Source organism: Myxocyprinus asiaticus, chromosome 46, assembly GCF_019703515.2.
Source record: "Myxocyprinus asiaticus isolate MX2 ecotype Aquarium Trade chromosome 46, UBuf_Myxa_2, whole genome shotgun sequence".
In the NCBI taxonomy this organism is placed as follows: domain Eukaryota; kingdom Metazoa; phylum Chordata; class Actinopteri; order Cypriniformes; family Catostomidae; genus Myxocyprinus; species Myxocyprinus asiaticus.
In genome coordinates, this window is record NC_059389.1 from 9884876 (window position 1) to 9907841 (window position 22966).

Below are 22966 nucleotides of genomic sequence, written 5' to 3' on the forward strand. Positions count from 1 at the left end.
TGTTTCTTTTTTTGCCATTTTTGACCTAATATTGACCTTAAGACATGCCAGTCTTTTGCATACTGTGGCAACTCAGTAAACAAACACAAATACAATGTTAAGTTTCATTTAACAAAACAAACAGCTTTCAGCTGTGTTTGATATAATGGTAAGTGATTTTCTAGTACCAAATTGGCAATTTAGCATGATTACTCACGGATAAGGTGTTGGAGTGATGGCTGCTGGAAATGGGGCCTGTCTAGATTTGATAAAAAATTACTTTTTTCAAATAGTGATGGTGCTGTTTTTTACATCAGTAATGTCCTAACTATACTTTGTAAAAAGTTGAATGCCACTTTGGTGAATTAAAGTACCATTTTCCTTCCGAAACAGCAAAATCTGTACATCATTCCAAACTTTTGGCCACCAGTGTATATGCATTTTAATACTATATATTGTAGACTTCATGACAGGAACTGTTTACATTCATAAATGTAACAAGTTAGCATTACATAACCCTTTAGTTTCTTATGCATGTTTTATTAACTTAGAAAATCTCCACTAAAATGATTAATAGTATGTTTTTTTTTGTTTTTTTTTTTTTTTTTTATATTTACAACCTAATTTTGGACGACAGTTTTTCTGCGATAAAATTAAACACTGAATCTGAGTACCAAACTTAGTCAAGTTAGCACTGAGCTAACCTTTGCAGATTAGCAGGATACAGGCTCATAATGGAAAACTAGCAGACTGCTTATTGCATACTGCACAGTATAAACTGTGTAATTCCTAATATTTAAAAGTAAATTGGAATGGTAAATGTTTCAAGCAGTAGGCTAGTATGCTCCACTGTTGTCACATATCCTCATTACATTGCATATCCAGGAACAGTTAAATTCCAGTTGCATTTCAAATCCAAGTTTGTGTAAAAAAATTCTTAACTAATAAGTCAAGAAAAAGATGGAAATACTGTAGAAGTAGTGTGATAACATGTTATTCCAAACATAGTCTTTGTCTGATTCAATAAAGCTTTAACAAATGTTTTCAAATCACTGATTAGCCCGCAACACAGTGATCCATGTTAAAGCCTCAATGTAATAACTTTGTCTATAAATGGATTTAATATGTATGCAATAGGCTTTACGAAAAAAACAACAGCCCAGGAATGAGAGGACTAGCAACATAAAACAGGCCAAATAAATATTCCTGTCACATCTTGTGTATCTCTCACAAAAAAAAAAAAAATAAAAAGAAAAAAAAGCAATATTACAGCAAACCCACAAAGCCTGTCTTGACTTGTTTATATAATTTGTATTGATGTTGATGCTATAATCATAAGAGGTTTAGGTAATTGGTGTCATAAGTTGCTTATGGTAGCAGCTTGAAAAATTGCATGAAAAGGGAAGGGAATAATAGCATATAAAAGGGGAAAAAAATATAACAATAATAATTCAGGTGTTTTAGTAGAGAGATAACAGCCCTGTCCGATACTCACACTTCCTTATGGATAACACAAAGCGTACAATTTAATATAATGTTTGAATGTCCCAGATAAACACAAAATAAAGACAATACAGAATAAATCAAAGCGCTGGAATAAAGCTATCTGAAGCAAAAGAGCTTTCGCTGTAATTAGGACCTCCAAACTATCGAAGATTACTAGTCCCTATTAAAAACTTCAAATGAGTATATAATCTCTATTCCATCCATTACAGCACATAGCTGAACGAAAGTACGTTTAAGTAGCTGTAATACACACAAGCCACTAGGGAACTGGCAGATATACGGTATAAGAATGGAAAGGAAGAAGTGGTTCAGATCAGTTTATTTTCAACTCCCTCTTCCATTGTGTACACCTGAAAAAAGGATGTTCATGTAACATCATTATACGTTATATGGGCAAAGAAAACACCACTCACGCCAAAGGTGTCCTCCTCAGGCCGATGTGTCATAGTTGGAATTGCAGTCGGTGTCGGACTCACTAGAAGACAAACAAGAGCTCGTAATGTTCACAGAAAAAAACATCAATTTGAAACAATTTTCATTTCATAATTTTTCTTTTCTTTTTCTACAGCTAGCCTCTATATATCCAAGAAATACAACTACCTAGACATACAGTTGTCCCAATAGTACTGTATTAGAAACTTAAAAAGTATTAATTTTATTTGGTTTTCTCAGAACTAATTACTTACAAACAACTGGTCTCAAGCTATTTTTTTTTTTTTTTTTTTTTTGTGGGTTTATGACATTGGTTCCCAGTAAGTTCACACCAGTTTCCTTGCATATTAACCACAGGTGTACAGTATTAACTATGGACATGTTTTAAAGTCTGACAAACAGAAAGTGTCCAAATACAGTTTGTCATCATATTGAACAGAATATACTGTATATTATTTTAGAAATATAAGACACCACAAACTTCTTTTTGTGGAATGTTCTGCTTTAAATGCTTGCTTGGGCTATCTTATTTTTAATTTTTTAATTTTTTTATAAATGCCACTTGGTTTGAAATTTTGCTACCTAAACTTTGACCAGTGACATTCATACTTTTTTATGTGTGGCTTAAAGGAATATTCTTGGTTCATTACAAGTTAAGCTCGATTGACCGCATGTGTGGCATTATGTTGATTACCACAAAAATGAATTTTGACGTGTAATAAAATCACTTACTAACCTTTTCTGTGTAAAGTTATAAAAAAAAAAAAAAGTACATTGTTGTTGCCATGACGATGTATTGCCATAAACCCTAAAACAACTGTAAAAACAACTATTTAAACAAATTTACAGCTCTAATAATACACAAGTTTTAAAAGAAGAATTAGTGAAAGTGCTTTCATAAAATTATGAGCTTCACATTTGTGCCTTTAAAACCTTAAAAAATTGGCCCTATTCACTACTGTAAGTGCCTCAATGTAATCTTGATTTTTGCTTTTTTTATTTTTATTTTATTTATTTTTTTACAAAAAAAGGAACGAAATTTATTATTGTGGTAATCAACAATTTTCCACAAATGCTATCTATTGAACTTAACCTGTGTTGAACCCAGCATATTCCTTTAAGTGTCCAAATACTATTTGAGGCCATTTTACATTTTACAACTGGCATAAGTTTCATGGAACACACAATACATGGACTTGTTATAAATGCCTGCAATAACATTTGTCAATGCACACAAGGTGATGGATGGAATATATGTTCACTTCGAGTAAGTGCTTTTACGAGAACCTTTGAAAATTATTCACTAAATATGTATTGAGGCCAATACTGTTTGATTAGACCTGTTTTTCGGAAGGTTACGATGGGGGATTCTGACTTTAGATTGTGCTGCCACTATTATTCAGTTGGTAGTGAAAAAAAAAAAAAAGACTTGGGCTATTCTTATTTTTTGTTCTTTACTAAGTAGCGAACAGGGAATGAGCAAGGCCTGGCTAGTACTCCACAACTTATACTCCACATTTACACACACTACAGCGATTCATCTAAAGGAAAACCATTTCACTTCATTTAGAGCTCTGACAGTAAAATTTTGTCATTTGCACAGTTCCCATGTGTCAACTTGATTAACATAGTAAATTAGGGTTATATTATTGAAAGAAACCTACTCATGAAGGTCATTTCCTGTGCCTTAAACATTAGGCATTTTCACATGTACAGCCAGTTCCATAAATTTAGCTGCATTTTTTTCGCTTGGAGGTCATGCGTGAACAGGTTTGAGTTTAATGAGGTTAGTACACTCTGACGTAAGAAGTTTGGTGTCAGAGAGTTTGAGCCAATCACAAAGTTCTTAAAGTTGCACTCGGTAACTTTTGTCTTTGTGTCATCTTGGACTTACACTGACACCTAGTGGCTTGGATGCAGCATCATTTAAAATCAGTATTTTCAGTTTCAGATGCAACTGTATAAATTTACTATTCACAGTCAGCCATGATTACTTTAATCAATGAGTGATAGTGTCAAAAAACAGGATGGTTACTGAGATTAAACGAGTAGTATTCAGCTGGTCATGTGATTCTAACATGGCAGCCCCCATGTACGGACCTTCTCCATGTAGAATAAAACAGTTTTTTATACAGTAAGGATACTGATATGACTGGAGTCTTCATTTTAATGTGAGTGGTCATGATTTCCTACATATATTGCATATTACAATTCATGTCTTTAGGAGTTTTTTTTTTTTTTTTATGTGGAAACAATTACTGAGTGCACCTTTAAGGAGCTAACGCAATTATCCCATGTCATTTGTTGTAAGCCTGTGAGTCAAAAATGTTGATTTGTGATTATCTATGTTGTGGAGAGAAATGTCATCAAATTGAACAAAAAAGTTTCTCTCTGTTTGAATGAATGAAGATATTAGTGGACAGATAACTGGAAAAATCTTTTAAATAAGTAGAAGATAACTTATTTTCAGCGCAGTCGTTTACATGTAAATTCCGACAAATGACATTACAATTTTTTACAGCATTTTGGTGCTAATGTGTGAATGATAGCAATATGGACAAAAGACTAAAAGGCGGTCCGTGTATAAATAACAGATGCATTACAATTACAGGTAATATGGCAATTTTACTGCAATTTAATGCTTCATGTTCAAAAGTGGCTATTGACTAACTTATGAATGAGAACAGAATATCCAAAATCGAAGTGATTTCTGAGTGCTGAGAAACACTTGCTAATTGGCCTGCACTGTGTAAAATTACCTTGATCTACATTTAATTCTCTAGAAGTAGATTCTGAATGAGGATCCGATTTTTCCTATACTGACAGATATCGGTCGCTTTAAGCCAAAAATACAAAATAGGCCCAATAACAGCATGCTCAGCCATGGCGGCCTGCCATCTGAGAATACGGCCAAGGAAATTGTTTGGGGGTTTGCTTTTATTTTTTTCAAACACAGACTAAATTACGTCTTTCTAAGTCCTTTATTTTATTACAAACAAAACTAATGGAAAATATTTTTTTTAAATGCATGCACCAGACAATTAAAGAGAGGAACTCACCATTTTCAATGTAGTCTACAGAGAAAAAAGGAGAAACAAACAAACAAACACTCAGAGGTATATAATTACCAGATATGAATATGTTCACATTAGCTCTGAGGATTCATGTAAATGCATTTGAAAATGTTATTATACTATGATCAACATTTACATTTAGTGCATTTCTTTTGCAATTATGGTAATGTTCAAAAAAGAGTCTGAGTATATGAGACGATAATTGCAATATTTATCATGTAATTAATGTAAGAAAAATGGTCAAACAGTTTTGAAGTCACATGAGGCATAGCGATAGATGGTTAATAATTAATAATGTTAACAATGAGTTAATAATGAAAAAAATACCAAAGTACCATTCATGGTTTTTATTTTGACTCTTTTAGTTAAAGGTTTTCAGTGTTGGGGAAAGTTACTTTTAAAAAGCAACATGTTACATTATTGTGTTACCCATTGGTAACAATTTTTAAAAATGTATGCAAAGTTTAATCTAGTACAGTTTAATCAGTCAGTGTAATATATCCTGAGATTCTGAAATTATTGACACGACTGACACAAGAGTTTGAAATTAGCTATAGTACGTCACGTACCATCAAAAGGTGGCTTTAGGAAGTGGGCGTACACAGTTTTGACAGCCACACCCAGAATGTTGCTGGCCTCCAATGTGTAGTTGCCATTGTTGTGGTGGGTGGGGGTTTTGAACATTAGACACCCCTCCAGGTTGTCCTGATACACCTCCATCTCTGGATGGATGTACTCGGTCGCCTTGATCTCACTACCATAATAGTACCACCGAAGGGTGGGTAGTGGGTGCCCACGCACAGTAAACATCATACATGTGTCATGCAATTTCTCTGGCTCTTCAAACTTAATGATTGCAGGAGGAACTGCGGGTGAGAAAAATAGAACAAACAAACAAAAATTATACAGAATGGCTTAAAACAGTAGTTCTAAACCAGGGGTCCAGAGCTCATAAGGGGGCCTCAGCAAATGTTCATGGTGGCTGCAAGATAACCATGCAACATGGCATAGTGACCAAAAAGCCCAATTTTGTTTTTGTTTTTTTTTGTTTTTTTTTTTTAAGAGACTGACAGCCATGGGTACTATATATAAAAATATTTCCTTCTTGTGAAAAAAATATATAACAGCATACTGGTTCAGAATGACATGATGGTGAGTAAATGATGACAATTTTCATTTTTTAGTAAACTATACCATCTTTAACTGTCTTCCTCTAGCATAAATCCTTAAGACCCATGAGCTAGGATAAATGCACTGCTGTTATGCATGACTGGGGCTTTAGCCTCCACAACACAGGTTGTCCACACAAATGTGTGTTCGATTCGCTATCCTGCATCTTGGACAGGAATTTCCCAGGCTGACTGCCTGGTTGGTCATCAAGCATTTGGTTGAGCGGACGTTTCATGGAGTGAAGGCACAGATCCAAAGGTCCACAGATCTCATCAAGTGTTTTCCACTCACCCCGTGTCAAGACAGTATCTGTCAGTAATTATAATGTTGTAAATATGTCATATGTCTATATTAAACATTCATTAATAATCAGATTGGTGGTTTATTCATTTCAGAGACAGACTAAACGGAAAGTATAAACGGAAGGAGCTATGCCACTTTGGTGTACGGTATTTCAGCACAAAAGCATGCATCTTATTCACAAAGCATGCTATTTCATTGTGCTGAAATATCCCTACATGGTCAGTATTTAAATAAAGTCACTGCTTGAGAAAGCCAACATATATTCTACAATTTGGGCTTATTAGGGTTTCTCCAAAATTCCTAAACAAAGACCAAAATTATAAAATGGAACTCCTACAGCTTTCGAGCTACTTTCACTTACTCTTATTTTCACATAATTTGCAACTCTAAGCAAATCTCATCCAGTCAAAGGAAGATATTGAGTGTGGAAAGAATTGTGTTACATTGTTGTTGGCCAACACCATTCAGTATAAATGTAAATACAGATACAAAAGAGCAACCTCGTATTACCATGTAATTGCATCCAGCTGACAGATACAGGGTTTTAATAATGATGCCTCTAATTGCCTTTTTTAATTCCAAGTGGGCTAAAACAGCTGCCATTTGATATTGTTATGTTGTCCACTTAGGCCCTGATTTAGGCTACTAAAGGTTTGCGTGAATAAAAACATGCAAACTTGATAGCACGCTAAAAAAAAAAAAAAAAGGTCTGAGCTGATCTACTAATGTAGTCTTTTAAAGATTGCGTATTTCAGATGCGCAAAATAGCACATCTTGGCAATTTTTGCGTTTCCCCAAAATGAATATGCAATTTAGAGGTATGCCTCCAAATGCGCATGATAAAGGGCGATTTAGATGCAAATGAATCAAATTGCACCTGCAAAGTAATTTATCAAGCCTGAAAGTAATTTCTAAAAATTGGAAACCACAAGAGCAAATTAATACGAATGAAAGGCAGGTATTAATCTGATTTGCACTGTGCATCATGCTGTCATTGTGACAAAAAGGAGACTTTGTGAACAGATAATACGAACACCCTTTATTAACACACATTAATGTGAAATTAAATTAATACTCATGAAAAAAAAAAGAAAAAAAAAAGTTTTATTCGATTATTTTAAAACTCAATATCATAACTGATACTCAATCATAAGCCAACTAACAATTTATGCCCAAATTTTGTCGTAAATTTTAAGCATTGTTTTAACTGCCGAAATATTGCAAAATATTTTAAGTGGCGGTTCTTTCCAGTAGGCAGTCCAAAACGCACCTGTATGCCGAACAAGTTTTGTCTTGATCCCGTGAAACGAGCAGGGAGCGCAAGTTCTGTACCGTGCAGCTTCCCATGTCTCTCTCGTGCACAGCTAACTTTGCCATGGTCAAGATAATAGCGGTTTGAAATTCCAATTTAATTTAAGTATATGTAACCGGTCCTGGTCGCCCCGCTCCAAACGGGACTCGAACCGGCATCTCCGGCGTGGGAGGCCTGATTATCCTCACCTGTCTTTCATTCCCTCATTAGTTCCTTTGTGTATTTATACCCTCCTGTTATGTTCATTCATTGTCAGTTCTTGTCTGTGTAAAGCTTGTGTTGGTTAGCTGATTTTGTTTATGGCATGCCACATTGTCTTATGTCTTCATCTTCTTCATTAAAGCCTGCATATAGATACATCGCCTCTCCTTCATCATCCTCTCCACCACAGTCATACACTCAGCACCTCACATTTCTCCTTTACAATGACTCATGGCCTCAGGGCTATAATTCATGTATTTTACATAAATAATATATTAGAAATAAGCATAACCCTCTAAAGTACTTAAAAGTACTTAAAGTCAGTAACTGTAATCCGATTAAAATAATTTAAAATATAATGAATTACACAATTTTTGACAAAAAAGTAATTAGATTATAGTAACTAATTACTTTGTAATTGGATTACGCCCAACACTGATAAACACAGATAAACACACTACACTATAACACAATGAAACATGTAAACATAACATAATCTCTAATATTTTACTTACAGCCTTTTTCTAGGGTGAAAAATCCAGATTAACAACAGCATTCATTTTCATAGATCAATAAGCTACACAAATTACTTTCATACTCACAGTTAAGTGTAGTACCTTGGTTTTTTGCGGAAATGGTCAACTATTTCCAATAAAGCTGAATTTATTTCCCTATTGCTTCATTTTTATTTTTTTATTTTTTTATTTGTACTGACAAAGCAGTGATTTCACTTTTTCATAAATTCAGATAAAAGATCTATCTGCAGTTGCGATAACCTCGATTATTGTGCATTTCAAATTCCAATTACAATTTAAAGCCCAAACAAGGGAATTTTAAGCTAATATAAAAATGCCATCAAAGGCACGTTTGTGTGTCATTCAGTTGAACTCTGAGCATCACTAAGCCACACCACGGATGTCAACCAGAGCAGATCCTATCTGAAAAAGCACGTGAAGCGATCCTAATGCGCTCTGATACACGCATCGTCAGCAGAGGCTCACGACAAACTCCCACGGAAAAAAAATAAAAGAGCATTAAATATGAAGATGGAATTGCTGCATATTAACATACAAATGGAAAGAGATTCACAAATAGAAAGTTGGTTCACAAATAAATTGAATGAGATCCACAAATAAATGTAAGGAGTTTCACAAACATAAAGTGAATTCACAAATAAATAAAATGAGATTTGCAAATTAAAAAACAAAATATTTACAAATATATATTTTTAACTCACAGACACAACTCTGTCCAGCATTCATTTGTGAATTGCACGCATTTATTTGTGGATTGCTTCCTGTGCATTTGCGGATCGCTCGCTACACGCATTTGTTGACTTTTAAAGAAATCTAGCGTCAAGATGTGCATACAAATCTACAAATAGGTGGACTCCTCCCATCTTCTACTCAAGCCAATCAGATAACGGCCACATTACTCAGACCAATCGTAGCACGTTATATCTTCAACCAATCATGCTTTGTTTTACAATCAGGGTAGGACCAGTCACAGCGCTCTAATGAGCATGGAATCAAGTACTTACAGATAAGCTCCAAGGCTGTAAACTTTTAAAGAAATGGACGTCATCAGAGGAATACGGTGATTCAAGGTTCATATCATTTTCTCTCGGTTATAAACATGTGTAGTGTCTTGTTAAATGTCGACAGCTGAAAATTGCCCATTTGTAGAGTGTCCTGATCATTAGCTTTATAGCTAACCTGGCTGACTGTATGAGTCTGCTCTTTTAATTTTATCCAAGTTTCTTGACTGAAATGTGTCATCAAAACCTTTACTCTTAATGTTACATGGCAGATCCAGACAGACACACTACTAAACACTACAAAAGATCAGTTGTACAGATTGTGTCTTTATAAAACATGAATCATATTAAATGATCTTAGGAGAACAAACCATAAATTAATACCCTATATTACACAGTGTACAAGATCTGCTATGGCATAAATTTGGTTTCACTTTATGTTAATGTATTAAAATAATAATAATAATTGAAGTAATATCTCAAAGGATTTCTATTTTTAGCACTTAGTGTTATGCCAGACCAGTCCAATGTTACTCACAAGAAATAATTATGTTAACCCTGGAAAACAATGCGTTTCACTTATTTACTCAGGAAGTATATGGGCTGTAAGATACAGGAGGACAATAATAATAATAATAATAATAATAATAATAATAATAATAATAATAAAAGAGTTGCGAGGATACTGGAGAACTGGTGCTCTCAGCTCCATATCACAAAAAAGATGGAAACAGTTGTGGGACTTTTGTGCTACTGGTGGTAAGACATCACAAAGCTCCATGGCCCAATCTAGTTTGTGTAACATATTTTCTATACAGTAATGGACTTGTTTTTAACATGTAACTTATTTTTTCCAATCATTTGTGCAGAATGCTCTTACCCTGACTATGAGTATCCGTCCAAGACAACTGATACAACACCATGACGTGGCAAGCACTCCAGTTGTAATGTTCAATTCCTGTGTTTGTGTAAATGCATGTACTCAAATGTATTGTCTTTTGTAATTACATGCATGACAACCTGTTATTTGTAACCAAAAAATCATACCTTTTAGCCAACAGACTTGCTTTAATGTGTAAAAAAAAAAAAAAAAAGACACTCTTTAAAACCTATTTAACACAAAATGCCTTGCTAGAACTCAAAGGATTTGTCAACTAAATGACAAAAAATATTTTGTCATATGAGGTAAGTCATCATTTATACTCATATTCATGTTGTTCCAAACCCAAACAACTGACTTTCTTCTGTGGGAGGAACTCAAAAGGAGATGTCAGGAATAATGATAGGGACTGACAGCCTCACTTTCATTTTAGCCTCATTAGCAGCATCTACATTTTACAATGTATTCTCATATTCCACAGAAGAAACTAAATAGTACAGATTAAAAAAAAAAACAAAAAAAACATGAGGGTGAGTAAATGACAGATTTTTCATTTTTAATAATTCAACCCAAAGACAATGTTATGGTTTATTTAAATTTTGTATTGCACCTTCATTTCAAGACATGACATTGTAACTTAAAATAAATCTGACATAACAGAAAAATAAACAATCTCATATTACACATTTTAAAAGGTGTCCTGCATTGGAGTTTTGGAGCAGGTGAGTCAAGTGCATGGGCAGTACACAGGGGAAACATCTGAAAAAGATGGCAGTATCTAATGAGTCAGTTATCACTGTCAGAACATAATGCTGTATTTTAGAAAGGGACCCCATAATAGTACCTCCTTAAACATGCACACAAAAGTGCTAAAATGCAAAATTCTAATAAATGTTACCTTATAGCTGATGCCTTTGACGATGTCAAGACAATATTTGGCTCATTTTCCCATTAATGTATTAAATTATTATTATTATTACAATTATTATTATCAAATTAATATTACAAATAATTTGCCCCGCGGCACACAGACACGCGCTTGAAGAAACACTTTATTATATTATTAAGAACAGATGACAGAAAAGCCGTCTATGCGCATGTATGACACACTGTTTGTATGGCGTGCAGTCTCGTTGAAAACGCGCATGTAAAAGATTCTCAGTCTTTCTTTGTTTCTGTCTTGTGAATTTTTATTTATTTATTTATTTTGCAAGAACAGTATCGTCTGAGTGCTGCAAATGACCTCAAACATCTCAGCTCAGGTGTTTTGAGTTCAGTTCACTTTATTTCCACAGAGCAGTTTATTGTGACCAACTGCAGCCTATACATCTGTGATTAAAACATAATAATACAAAAACACGTTCACCTCGAACCATGATTTATATTTCAGTGATTATTATCATCATTATAATTCTTATTTTTACATTTATAATTGTTTTTATGTCTTCATTAATAATTAATAAAAGTAATTTTCCGCCTGCATGTTTAGACGAACACTTGCCTGACAGTAAATGGAAAGGTGGTTACATATATATATATATATATATATATATATATATATATATATATATTATTTTTCTGATCACTTCGTTATTTAATTGTTTTTCTGTTTCGTTTGGAGTGCAATTTGAATTTAGAAACGTATTTGATATAAGTTTTTCGTTTTTTAAATAAATAAATACAATTTTCAATGCAAAATCACTAAAGCAAGAATATTCACCAATCCCTCAGCCCGGGGGTTGCCGATGTAATTGGATATTGCGGTATATACTGTATATATATTCTGAAGGAGGGAAAACATTTATTTATTCACATACATGATGTATTTTCCATTTTATATTGATGTGCACGCGGGGTCGAATGACATCAAAGTTCAGTTCGTTTGGATAATGTGAACGCTGTTTTCCGAACTCGGGTGCGCACCCATGAACCACACCCAGGTCCACTTGAAAAGGTGGTCTGGGGTATGGTTCATGTGAACTCCAGTACGGTTCGCTGCTGATATGAACACAATTGAACCAAATCATGGAAGTGAACCGCTTGTGATGATGTATAATTTGTGTCTTTGCAGGCTCCCGATCGCAATTATTATGGTTTAATGCATTTCTCCTACCTGCTTGTATCCAAATATTCTGCCTTCATAGAGCAGCTCACATTCTTCACATCTCTTGCAACGCATCCACGGGCTCACGGCAGACAAACGCTAATATTCTTCACATCATTGCACATTCAATGCATCCGCGGTAGACAAACATAAGTGTTGTTCTGTGCATAGCAAGTTCTCATGGTAAATCAAAAGAGACAAACTTTAATACTTCACTTAACACAGTGATGTCTTTCTTGAGTTGTTACCTAGTTACACTGGTAAATAGCTGCCGCTTGTACTCACGTTGATGACATGGTTCGTACACAAAAAAGTGGGAGCGGGGGGAGGGGGGAGGAAACGAACTCGGGTTCGGTCCAAGCAACTGAGCCAAGTGTGAAGGCACCCTTAGAGTAAAGGTTTTGAAGACACATTTCAGTCAAGAAACTTGGTTAAAATTAAAATAGCAGACTCATACAGTCAGCCAGGTTAGCTATAAAGCTAATGATCAGGACACTCCACAAATGGGCAATTTTCAGCTGTCGACATTTAACAAGACACTACACATGTTTATAACCAAGAGAAAATGATACGAACCTTAAATCACAGTATTCCTCTGATGGCGTCCATTTCTTTAAAAGTTTGCGGCCTTGGAGCTTATCTGTAAGTGCTTGATTCCATGCATATGAGCACGCTGTGACTCTGGTCCCACCCTGATAGTAAAACGAAGCGTGATTGGTTGAAGATAAAATGTGCTACGATTTGTCCGAGTAATGTGGCCGTTATCTGATTGGCTCGAGTAGATGATGGGTGGAGTCTACCTATTTGTAGATTTGTGTGCACATCTTGATGCTAGATTTGTTTCAAAATCGACAAATGTGTGTAGCGATCCACAAATGCACAGGAAGCGATCCACAAATGAATGCTGGACAGAGTTGTGTTTGTGAGTTAAAAAATATATTTATGAATATAATTTTATTTCTTTGTGAATTCACTTTATTTTTGTGAAACTCCTACCATATATTTGTAAATCTCATTCTTTTTATTTGTGAATTCATTTAATTTTTGTGAAACTCCTTACATTTATTTGTGGATCTCATTCAATTTATTTGTGAACCAACTTTCTATTTGTGAATCTCTTTCCATTTGTATGTTAATATGCAACAATTCTATCTCCATATTAAAATAACATATGAAAGTGAAGAAATTATGTCAGATATATTTTACTATTGCATAATATAATATAATATTATATAAATACAATAAATATATGTATTATAAAATGCATATTTTATTAGTTCCAAAAACAAGTGTTAATGTAAAAATTTAAGAAATATTTTGATATTTAAAACATTATTTTTTAAAGCCTTAAAAGGAAATATATATCCCTATTTTATTTTTATTTTTTTATATATTTGAAGTTAAATATGTAAAAATTACTTCTTAAGGTGTATGAAGCACTCGTGCACCTTAAGAAATATGACAATTTATGACAATTAATCGTGAAAGCCCTAAAAGGACAATTAATTGTCATAAATCTAAAACACACAATTAATCGACATAATTACAATTATCTGTTTGACAATTAATCGTCAGCCGAATTTCATTATTGTGACAGCCCTAACCAATAACCATAAAATAAAGTAGACTACAATGCAACATAATGTTTATTTTTACTTTAGTATTGATTCTGTTTTTGGCAATGCAATTTCAAGCAATAATGCTATCTACTTGTAAGAAATGCTTTCTAGTGATCTCACTAAACTCTTACCTTTAAAATACAAGACAAAACAAATGAGGAAATTGAGCAAGTAGTGAAGCAGAGTAGCGAGTGACAGTGTCGCAGAGTAGCGAGTGACAGTGTCACAGAGACAACAAGTTAAAGAGGCAGACACAGTGAGGTTCAGTGAACTAGACAGAGGCAGTAAGACAGAACTGGCATATTAAAAGCTGTGAAGCTGAATACAAAGACATTTGTGAGCCAGTACAAGCAGAGTATGAGAAGAGGCACTTACACTGAACCGAAAGCTGTATGGAGGAATTAGTCATCCCGACTATATTCTCTGCAATGCAGGTCAGCATGAAGCTGTTATCATCTCTGCTAACGTTGACCAAAGTTAAGTTTATGGAGTGGACATTTGGTGGATATTGATTGGACTGGAAAAGAAGAAGGCATAATAGATATTAGCATCTGAAAACAAAACAAAGTTTGCACAGATTGAACCAGTGGTTTGGGGTGTAAACTAACTGTAGACCTAAATTGATTCATGTGAAAATCAAAAGTAATTTATTGGTTATAATAGAGCATGCAACAAGTAAAAATCAGCCTTACTTGGTGTGTATTAATAGAGTGAAGTCCATTTACAGTCCAATCTACTTCCGGTACTGGCACCCCTGACCCATTACAGGTGATGGTGATCCTGCCCCCTTCTATCACTGTCAGGTTACTGCGACTTACACTGATTTCTGGTAAATCTTTATGGGAAATATACAAGAAGTAATGTGTATTGAAATAACACTCAATAAATTGTGTTTTCTTCATTGGATTTCAAAGGGGTCATACTTTTTTAATAATTATTTTTTTCCTGACGTCCACTTAGTCAAGATTTTTTTTTTTTTTTTTTTTACCAAAATAGTCATAAAGTTTCTCATGACCATATTCCACACTCTGTTTGACCTTTAGAATTAAAGGAGTAATTTTTGTTGCTGTGCTTTTAAGACTTCTATGTAAACACCCTCTTTGCATGTAAAATGAGAAGCAGCACTTTGCTGCAGGTCATGGGTTTGCACTGTCTGGTGCAATATACAGTAGTTTGCACTGTTTCAGTCTTCAGTAACAGCCTCTTTGCAAAGGCTACATTACATGTGATAAAATGTGCCAGTCAAGATAAAATTATCAGGGAGCTTCTTAAATATTATTTTTAGATGCTTGTTTCTAATGTTGGGTTCTTTCAGATGGATATGCAGAGCGGCAGGTGCTACACACAGCTGGTAACAGCATAATATTTGGCAGACTTTTCCACATATTAATCATAATGTTGGTTCTTCTGGTGTTTAGGAATAATCTTATATATAGTAAAGACAAGTAGGATCTCACCATGACTGGAAGGGTCAAATTTCTGAAAATGTATAAGGCGGTGTTTTTACTTGCCTGACTTAAGTTTAAAATGAGCCGATTATGCATATTGGTTTAATTACATTGTCTGTTTGCACTGTTCTAAAAGTTATGGTATGTTTTTTATAGTACATCAACTATTTTATATGAAAAGATAAAGGGATTTCGTAAGCCTAAATCATACAATGGAAGAAGCCGATAATTCTTTCTCCTGAATGAACTAAGGCATTCTAGTCGAGTGTCCTAAACTTAATTTGTTGAGGAAAAGAAATAATGAATGTCACAACCAAACCTCACCCACAAATCATAAACGCTCTTCGACTAGTTCTCCATGGTCAAAAATTTAAGGGATGTGTGCAAACAGGAGAAATGTTATCAAATGAAGACCTTAGCAGAAAACTAAAATTAAAAGAAGCCTGTTCGCCCAGTAAGTATAAATAAGTCGTAATGATATGACCCATTCAATAAAAATGTACTAATAAGGTGTTACATACCACACTGAGAGATGTTCATGAGTTGTAAAGGAATCTTGGAGTAGCCATTGTTGCAGAACAGCTGCTGGTTATGGAGTCCGGCCTCGCCTCGCTGCTGCCACAGCTGGATCCAACGGATATGGCAGCTGCAGTTAAACACCACCCCTTCCAGTTTCCTGCCAACATAAAATAGATTTCTTAGTGAGGTTGCACACACATACACACCATGCCAGGAAGGTCCATTTCAGGTTCCAGGAGCAAAGTAAGTGAAGGACACTATTATCCTGCAAAACATCAACATCTCCACTACCCATCAGTCAACCATGGCCTGGAGAGCTGCTGGCGTCTTTCCATTTTGCAGCCAGAACAAACTCAGTGCAGAGGGCTTTGTGTATGAATACTTTTTGGACTGTAGCCCCTTCCTGACCACATTTATCTAGATAGTCTGGGTGCCAATCTCACCATTGCACCCTGAGTGATCACAGTCCACACAAATTTAGTAAAACAAAACACAAGTCTCTGGATAAAGGATAAATCTAATCCATAAGATGTGATGTGAAGTGGTTCATTAGAAGGGGATCTCCACATATATTTACATTACATTGTGTTACATTTATGGATTTGATTGGCTAATCCAAAGCAAAGCTACAACTTTTATTTTTTTATTTTTTATAATTTTGTTTGTTCCTTCGAACCCATGACCTTGGTGTTACAAGCACCATACTATACCAGTTGAGTTACAGGAACTACAGTTGGGAAACACAAACATATGAGTTTGAGTAAAACATGATTGGGGTTCTAAAAGGATCTTGTACTATAGGTGAATTTACATATGTTCATGTAACATAAGATTACAGTAAAATATGGGCTTATAATTACTCACGTTTAACTGGAAAGACGCATGGGTGTGCGGTCAATCCCACATAGGTGCTAGATTGCACCTCCACCCACAACTACAACACTTTTGCCCAATGAAGGGCTTCCTCTCACTACCATCTCAACGCCAATGACTCCAACACCTAATCCCAGAGCAACTATGTATCTGCAAACAACAACCACCTCTAACCCTCTCAGTATTACATTTCACGCTCCTTCAAACAACCTTTGAGTGCAACCACCACCACTCCAGCACCAATAACAGACATCTTCCACATCAACCTCCTCCAAATGTCTAAATGTCAACTCTGACATATCTCGCTGCGATCATGAAGACTCCTCTGAGAGTTTAAGGGTCTTAGACTTCCTGGAAATGTTGACTCAGGGGTCCTGTTCCAGTACTTGTAATTATTTGTTTCCCTCCTTGTCTCTTCTGCTTTACTACTGTTGATTTGTTTGAAGACTAAGCCGAATGCAGATTGGTGGTTCCAACATAGTGCTCTCATAGATACAGTATGTAGAGGATAAACTTGCATTTAGCTGATTAAGCAAACAGTCGAGGATAGTTCCACATTTCTAAAAGATCTGAGCTCTTATAGGGCTCTTATAAGCCAGTATGATACAATTAAAATACAGCATTACAACCATGGTAGGCAAATATGGAAATTTGCTGAAAAGAAACATTTCTGTAAAAAATGTTGTGATCGTGGCAACAGTAATTCATCAAATGATGACCAAATGATGGAGAAGAGAGCATTAGAATCAGGCACATGATTAAAAAAAAAAAAAAAAAAAACTTTAGTGTTCCATTTGGAACAATACATTCAAACACTACATGGCTGAGTGCATAGTGTATTGTATATGGTACGTCATTTGGGACACAGCTAAAGAGAAATGTTTAATTTACACATTTGTTGTTTTGGTTAGATCATGTGATATGTCATATATAGCTTACACAACATAAATTGATGTATTTATATGCTTAAGACTACATGAATCTTCAAGTGTTATTGTAGGTTTTCCAATCAAAAACTTCTTTAAGCCAATGAAATCACTTCAGGGTCCAGGGGGGACAGGATTTCATGGGGGCACTGAATGACACCGGCCTGTAAGTTGGTGAATTGTGTTGTGCAAACTGCATCTTGCACTAATCTGGGAGTGTTTGCACCATTACTTGATTTGCTTTGGGTTTCTTTTTTGTTTGTGTGTGTGTGTGTGTGAATTGTGCTAAAACAACCTTGACAAGTGCAAATCCATTGAAATCATTGGGTACAATGTATTCTTAGAGATTTTTTGAATGACATTCAGGTTGTACAAAGAATATCATGAGATAAGCATACAGTAAATTACAATTGAACTCGTTTTATTATCTATTATTAACTGTCAAAAAGATCAATAATTGCATATTGTAAAATTTTTGGCAAATTTTGTACCTCAACCCCCAATTTTACTAATTTGGTAAGCTGTTTGACAACCGCGTCTATACTTTTATCTACCAGAGTTCTCGACGAGCACAAAGAACAGGGTGTAATCGACTTTGTTCAATTTTACGCTCACTCCTCGCTTAAAGAGCTTCCAGCCGGGAGGATCCTGCAGCGATACGGATGGTGCTGGATCGGATCTCAGCAGTAGACGCTCCCCTTCAAAAATATGAAATATTAAGCCCACAGGAAATTTGTCACCTGGTCTGTACTCTGAAATAGCATGACGTTCTGAACCTCTGCATGCTTATTCATTCATCAATTGGTGCGAGCGAGATAACCTCTCTCATTTGCAAGATGGGGCAGGAGATAGAGGCATATAGTGCTGAATACCATCATAAGAAATGAGCCTAAATGTAAGCTTGGTTTGAAGAAGCATGGAAATAGCATTGTTGCTCATTTGCACAAAAGAGAGGGACATTTTCCACATGTCTCTTTAATAAATTTGTCTGTAAGTTATGCACAAGGACAAATGTGACCTGGGCTCTGCGTTCTTCACTTGCATTTTGGAGCTTTGATGAATAATGGTAAAAGGAGCATCTAAGTATTTTCTCAACCCCTTAAAACTCAATTAACATGTGTAACTAGAGGAGTAAACGCTTACTTTCTTACTAAACAGCATCATGAAATGGTTCATTGCAGACGATGATACTTCAACTCACACAACATGCTTAATTCATAACCCACATGTTAAAAACAAAATGATGCCTTGCTAAATATATATATATATATATATATCTTTAAGATGGTTTGTTGGTCTTAATTGGTTTTAACTGGTTTAAGTTTTTTTCAGCAGGCGAAGACTATTGTGTTCTGGCTATGAGAACTAATTCAAAGCTATCGAGACCATAACTATTTTAATACCTTGCAAACTTGAATAAAATATAAAATTAACCTTTAGAAAGGTCAAGGTGACTGCTAGCTGGGAAAGAAAAAGAAAAAAACACAAGGGACATTGATGCATTGAACATGGGTGCTTGGAAAAAATTCCCAAACAAAGTACTCCAAAGTAGATTCGCACACCAGCCATGCATTATGCATGCATTTCCTTATTCAAATGCAGCCAAACGAGGGGACACCATTGAATAAAACCACTAGAGCATTGAAGATTGGGCGGGGGAAAGCACATAGTAGGGCTGCACGATAATGGTTAAGATGATAATCACGATTACTTTGCTTAAAATTGTAATCACAATTATTAATCACGATTATTCTGCCCTTCGAAGTTTTATTTATTTATTTTTATTGCAGGGCTGCAAAATGTGGACCAAAAAAAAAAAAAAAAACAATATCACAGCTTTGATATTGTTTCTTAAATAAAAAATAAAATTACATTAAACAGCAGCTCTCATGTTGAACAAGGTGTTAAAACTACAAACAAGTAAATGTTTCTTTTTGATAAAATTAATGTTTTGCCCATGCTTTATTTCCAAAAAAACTGAAGTGTGTGTGTTGTTTTGGCAGGCTCTGGTGCTCCATCCAAACCTGGTGAAATGCTCTTATCTCCTCCTCGACCCACAAAACCCTGGTGCCATGGGTTTACTTTAGATTTTTTAGACACTTGTAATGGGCAAAAATACCTGAAATTACGCAAATGTGCAATGAGGTAAATATGGAGTGCTTTTTAGCGCGTTCAACACACGTTAGCGACGCACACGAACCGGACCAAATTCCGAGCACAGCTACCGGTGTATAATGAGAGCGCGAGATGGAATTCATGGCTATTGAGTACAGAACCACTCTAAAACTGCTGTAACACCACTCTGCAACCAACGTTTATTCAGCTAACTTGCTGCGTAATCAGTTAATGGCTGAACAGACAGAGTTGTTGAATGACTGGTCTCAGAATAGTTTGAAAGGCATCAGATTTTCATCCTACGTCCACAGTCTCCGAAGGCAGCATGTTCCAGCTTCCTGATACGAGCCTTGTATCAATCAAAGTGCTATATGAAACATACTCATAAACATCTGTGGCTCTGAAGTTCAGTGCGTGCTTGAAACTGAAAAGTGTTTGGTCAGTGGCAAACTTCTGAAGAGAGCTCGATTGGTCAGGTGAGTTGAAAATAGACTCAGAAGCACTTGTGATTGGACCTGTCATCTTTAGACACAGCCTATTATAAAAATGAGCAACAATTTACAACTTTAGCTATCTGATCATTTCTGTTTGCTAGCTCACTAATATAGCAGACCATTATGCTTAATTAACCATGAGAGGCAGAAATCGTGATCGTGATTAAAATATGATTAATTGTGCAGCCCTAGCACATAGTGATATAGAAATGTGAATATATGCACATCTTCTGCCTTAATCAAAGCGGCACAGCGATGGAGGTGACAAACAGCCATTATGTTGCTAGGTATGTCTAAGAGCATAATTGAGCTTTTAAGATATGAAGCAATTCAAAAGCAAAAAGCTAAAAAATGCCTTTAATCATGCTTCCAGTAATAAATTGTTCATCTTAAAACAGTACAAGATGAGTAAATGTCAGCTATGCATTGAAAGACGAGTTAGGCCGTACGTACTCCAGACACTCATAGTCTTGGCACTCAACTAGCACTCTCTCTGGAAACAATTTTTCACTACAAAGTACCAAGAGGAAGAAAAATACAACGTAATCCCAATATAATGACAATTGCGTTTAGCAGACAATTACATCCTTATGCTGTCAGTCTATACCGCAAATTTTTGGACTGTTAGACAACACAATGCTATACAGCACTTTCCACGAACATAGTGTCCCATGAAGTTTTTAAAGCATTACAGGCACAAACCCGATGTTTTTGGTAGTGAGAACTATTCGATTTGTTAGATAAACTGTTAAACATTAAAATTAACCTAACCTAGATGATTTTGTCCTGTCTCACCTCTCGATCTTTTCGCCTGTATGCAACAATTAAAATCATACAACAATGTTATAATTTTGAAATAATCAGAATTAATATTCAGTTCACTGTAATTAAAAAAAGAACTAATTATAATGACCAGAAATGCAATACCTAAGCTAATGTAAAAAAATAAAAATAAAATAAAAAATAAAATAAAATAAAAAAAATATATATAAAAAAGAACTAATATTTTTCTTTTAATTTGTGGGAAATTTAAGTCTATAAATAACTACAAACCAACATTTGGTCCAGAACTAGCTAGCCCCTACTGAATGATAGCTACATTTAGGATAGATTTGCTACCCTGTTACTTCAAACTATGCATATTTTATTTAATATCTATTGCTTTTTGATTTGTCAAACTGTATTTAGACATTTCCGTAACAGGGTTGTAAACAATGCAAACCTCCTATAAAATGTAAATTAAATGAAAACTGCACCATTAACATTAAAGTCAATCAATCTTTTTTGAAGGTTAAGCATCTTCTTTCACATATCAGCTGTTGACATATATATATAAAAATATGCGTTAATTTTTAAGGGTTCCAGGTCCAATTTTGTACCCTATTCAAAGAAAGTGTCATACAGTAAGTCATCCTGTTCACGCCAAGTGTATAGGGCAGCTGGGTACACCTAATGTTGCAGAGCATTTCGCCTTAAGACAAAACGGTCTGACAGAGTAAGCCTTGAATGCTATAATGTGGACAGACCCATTCAGCTTCATTATTGGGATGGCAATGAAAGGTTAAGCTGAAGGATACATCTCTGGTGGTGTGCTCTACCATTTTCAAGCTGCTGGGGTCATGCATTGTGATATATCACAGTAGGCGGCAATTTGAGTGCCTGGTACTTGCAGAATAGGAGATTCTATTCACATGCATACGGTGTGGACTTTTGGTGAACTTGCAAAGACAGCATATAACAGTGCATATGGAGCACAAAGAGAGGGCTATTAACCTTAAAAGAGAAGAAGATTTGCATATGCATATATATGTTTTGCCTTTTTTCATTTTGGGGGGATATTTGCAATTTTATTGATACTGGAGAGCAAAGTGGAGAGATGACAGTAACAAATGAGAGAAAAAAGGGTGGAAATAGAGTGGTACATGACGAAGGCTAAATTCAAACCTGAATCCCTTGCATGAGCTCATTTTGTCTGGAAGATGTGTGCTAACCACTAGGCCATGACTTTGAGGTTTTGCAAATCCCATTGGGATTTTCCTAATGTTAGGCTGGTCTGTTTTGATTGTTTTAGAAGGGTTTTGGGCACATTTAAGCTGGTCAGGCAAGGAGACCACCTTGGCCAAGCTAAAATATCAGTTAGACCAACTTAATTCCATTTTGACTTGGCTAGGCCAGCTTAAACCAGCTAAGACCAGTAAACCACCTTAACCTAGTTTAAGCTGTATTACAGCAGGGATGACATCCCCACAAATAAATAAATAAATAAAATAATTTCTAAAGCCAGAATGTCACTTTTGAGGTACATATCCAAGCTTGTGCATGAATATGTGGTAGAGGAAAGACCCTCCATGGCTCCTCAAAGATAGAATGAGACCCATGCAGAGGACATTAGGGTTCTCACTGCATGCTCTCATTACCTTCTTGTGATGTTGTAAGTCATTCTTACAGGGATTAAATTGGCTTTCCTGCATCGT

At 35.3% G+C, this 22966-nt stretch overlaps 1 protein-coding gene across 1 annotated transcript in view; it reads right to left on the minus strand.

Moving 5' to 3' along the window:
• The window catches only part of LOC127435924 (NT-3 growth factor receptor-like), a 306013-nt gene that overhangs the window by 153118 nt on the left and 129929 nt on the right, over window positions 1–22966 (minus strand). Inside the window, exons 5-9 of the mRNA XM_051689735.1 lie at window positions 16087–16241; window positions 14810–14952; window positions 14493–14634; window positions 5561–5857; window positions 1899–1978 (exon numbers count right to left, since the gene is read on the minus strand). Coding sequence (XP_051545695.1) covers window positions 1899–1978; window positions 5561–5857; window positions 14493–14634; window positions 14810–14952; window positions 16087–16241 — 817 coding nt within the window. The remainder of the gene's footprint in view (window positions 1–1898; window positions 1979–5560; window positions 5858–14492; window positions 14635–14809; window positions 14953–16086; window positions 16242–22966) is intronic.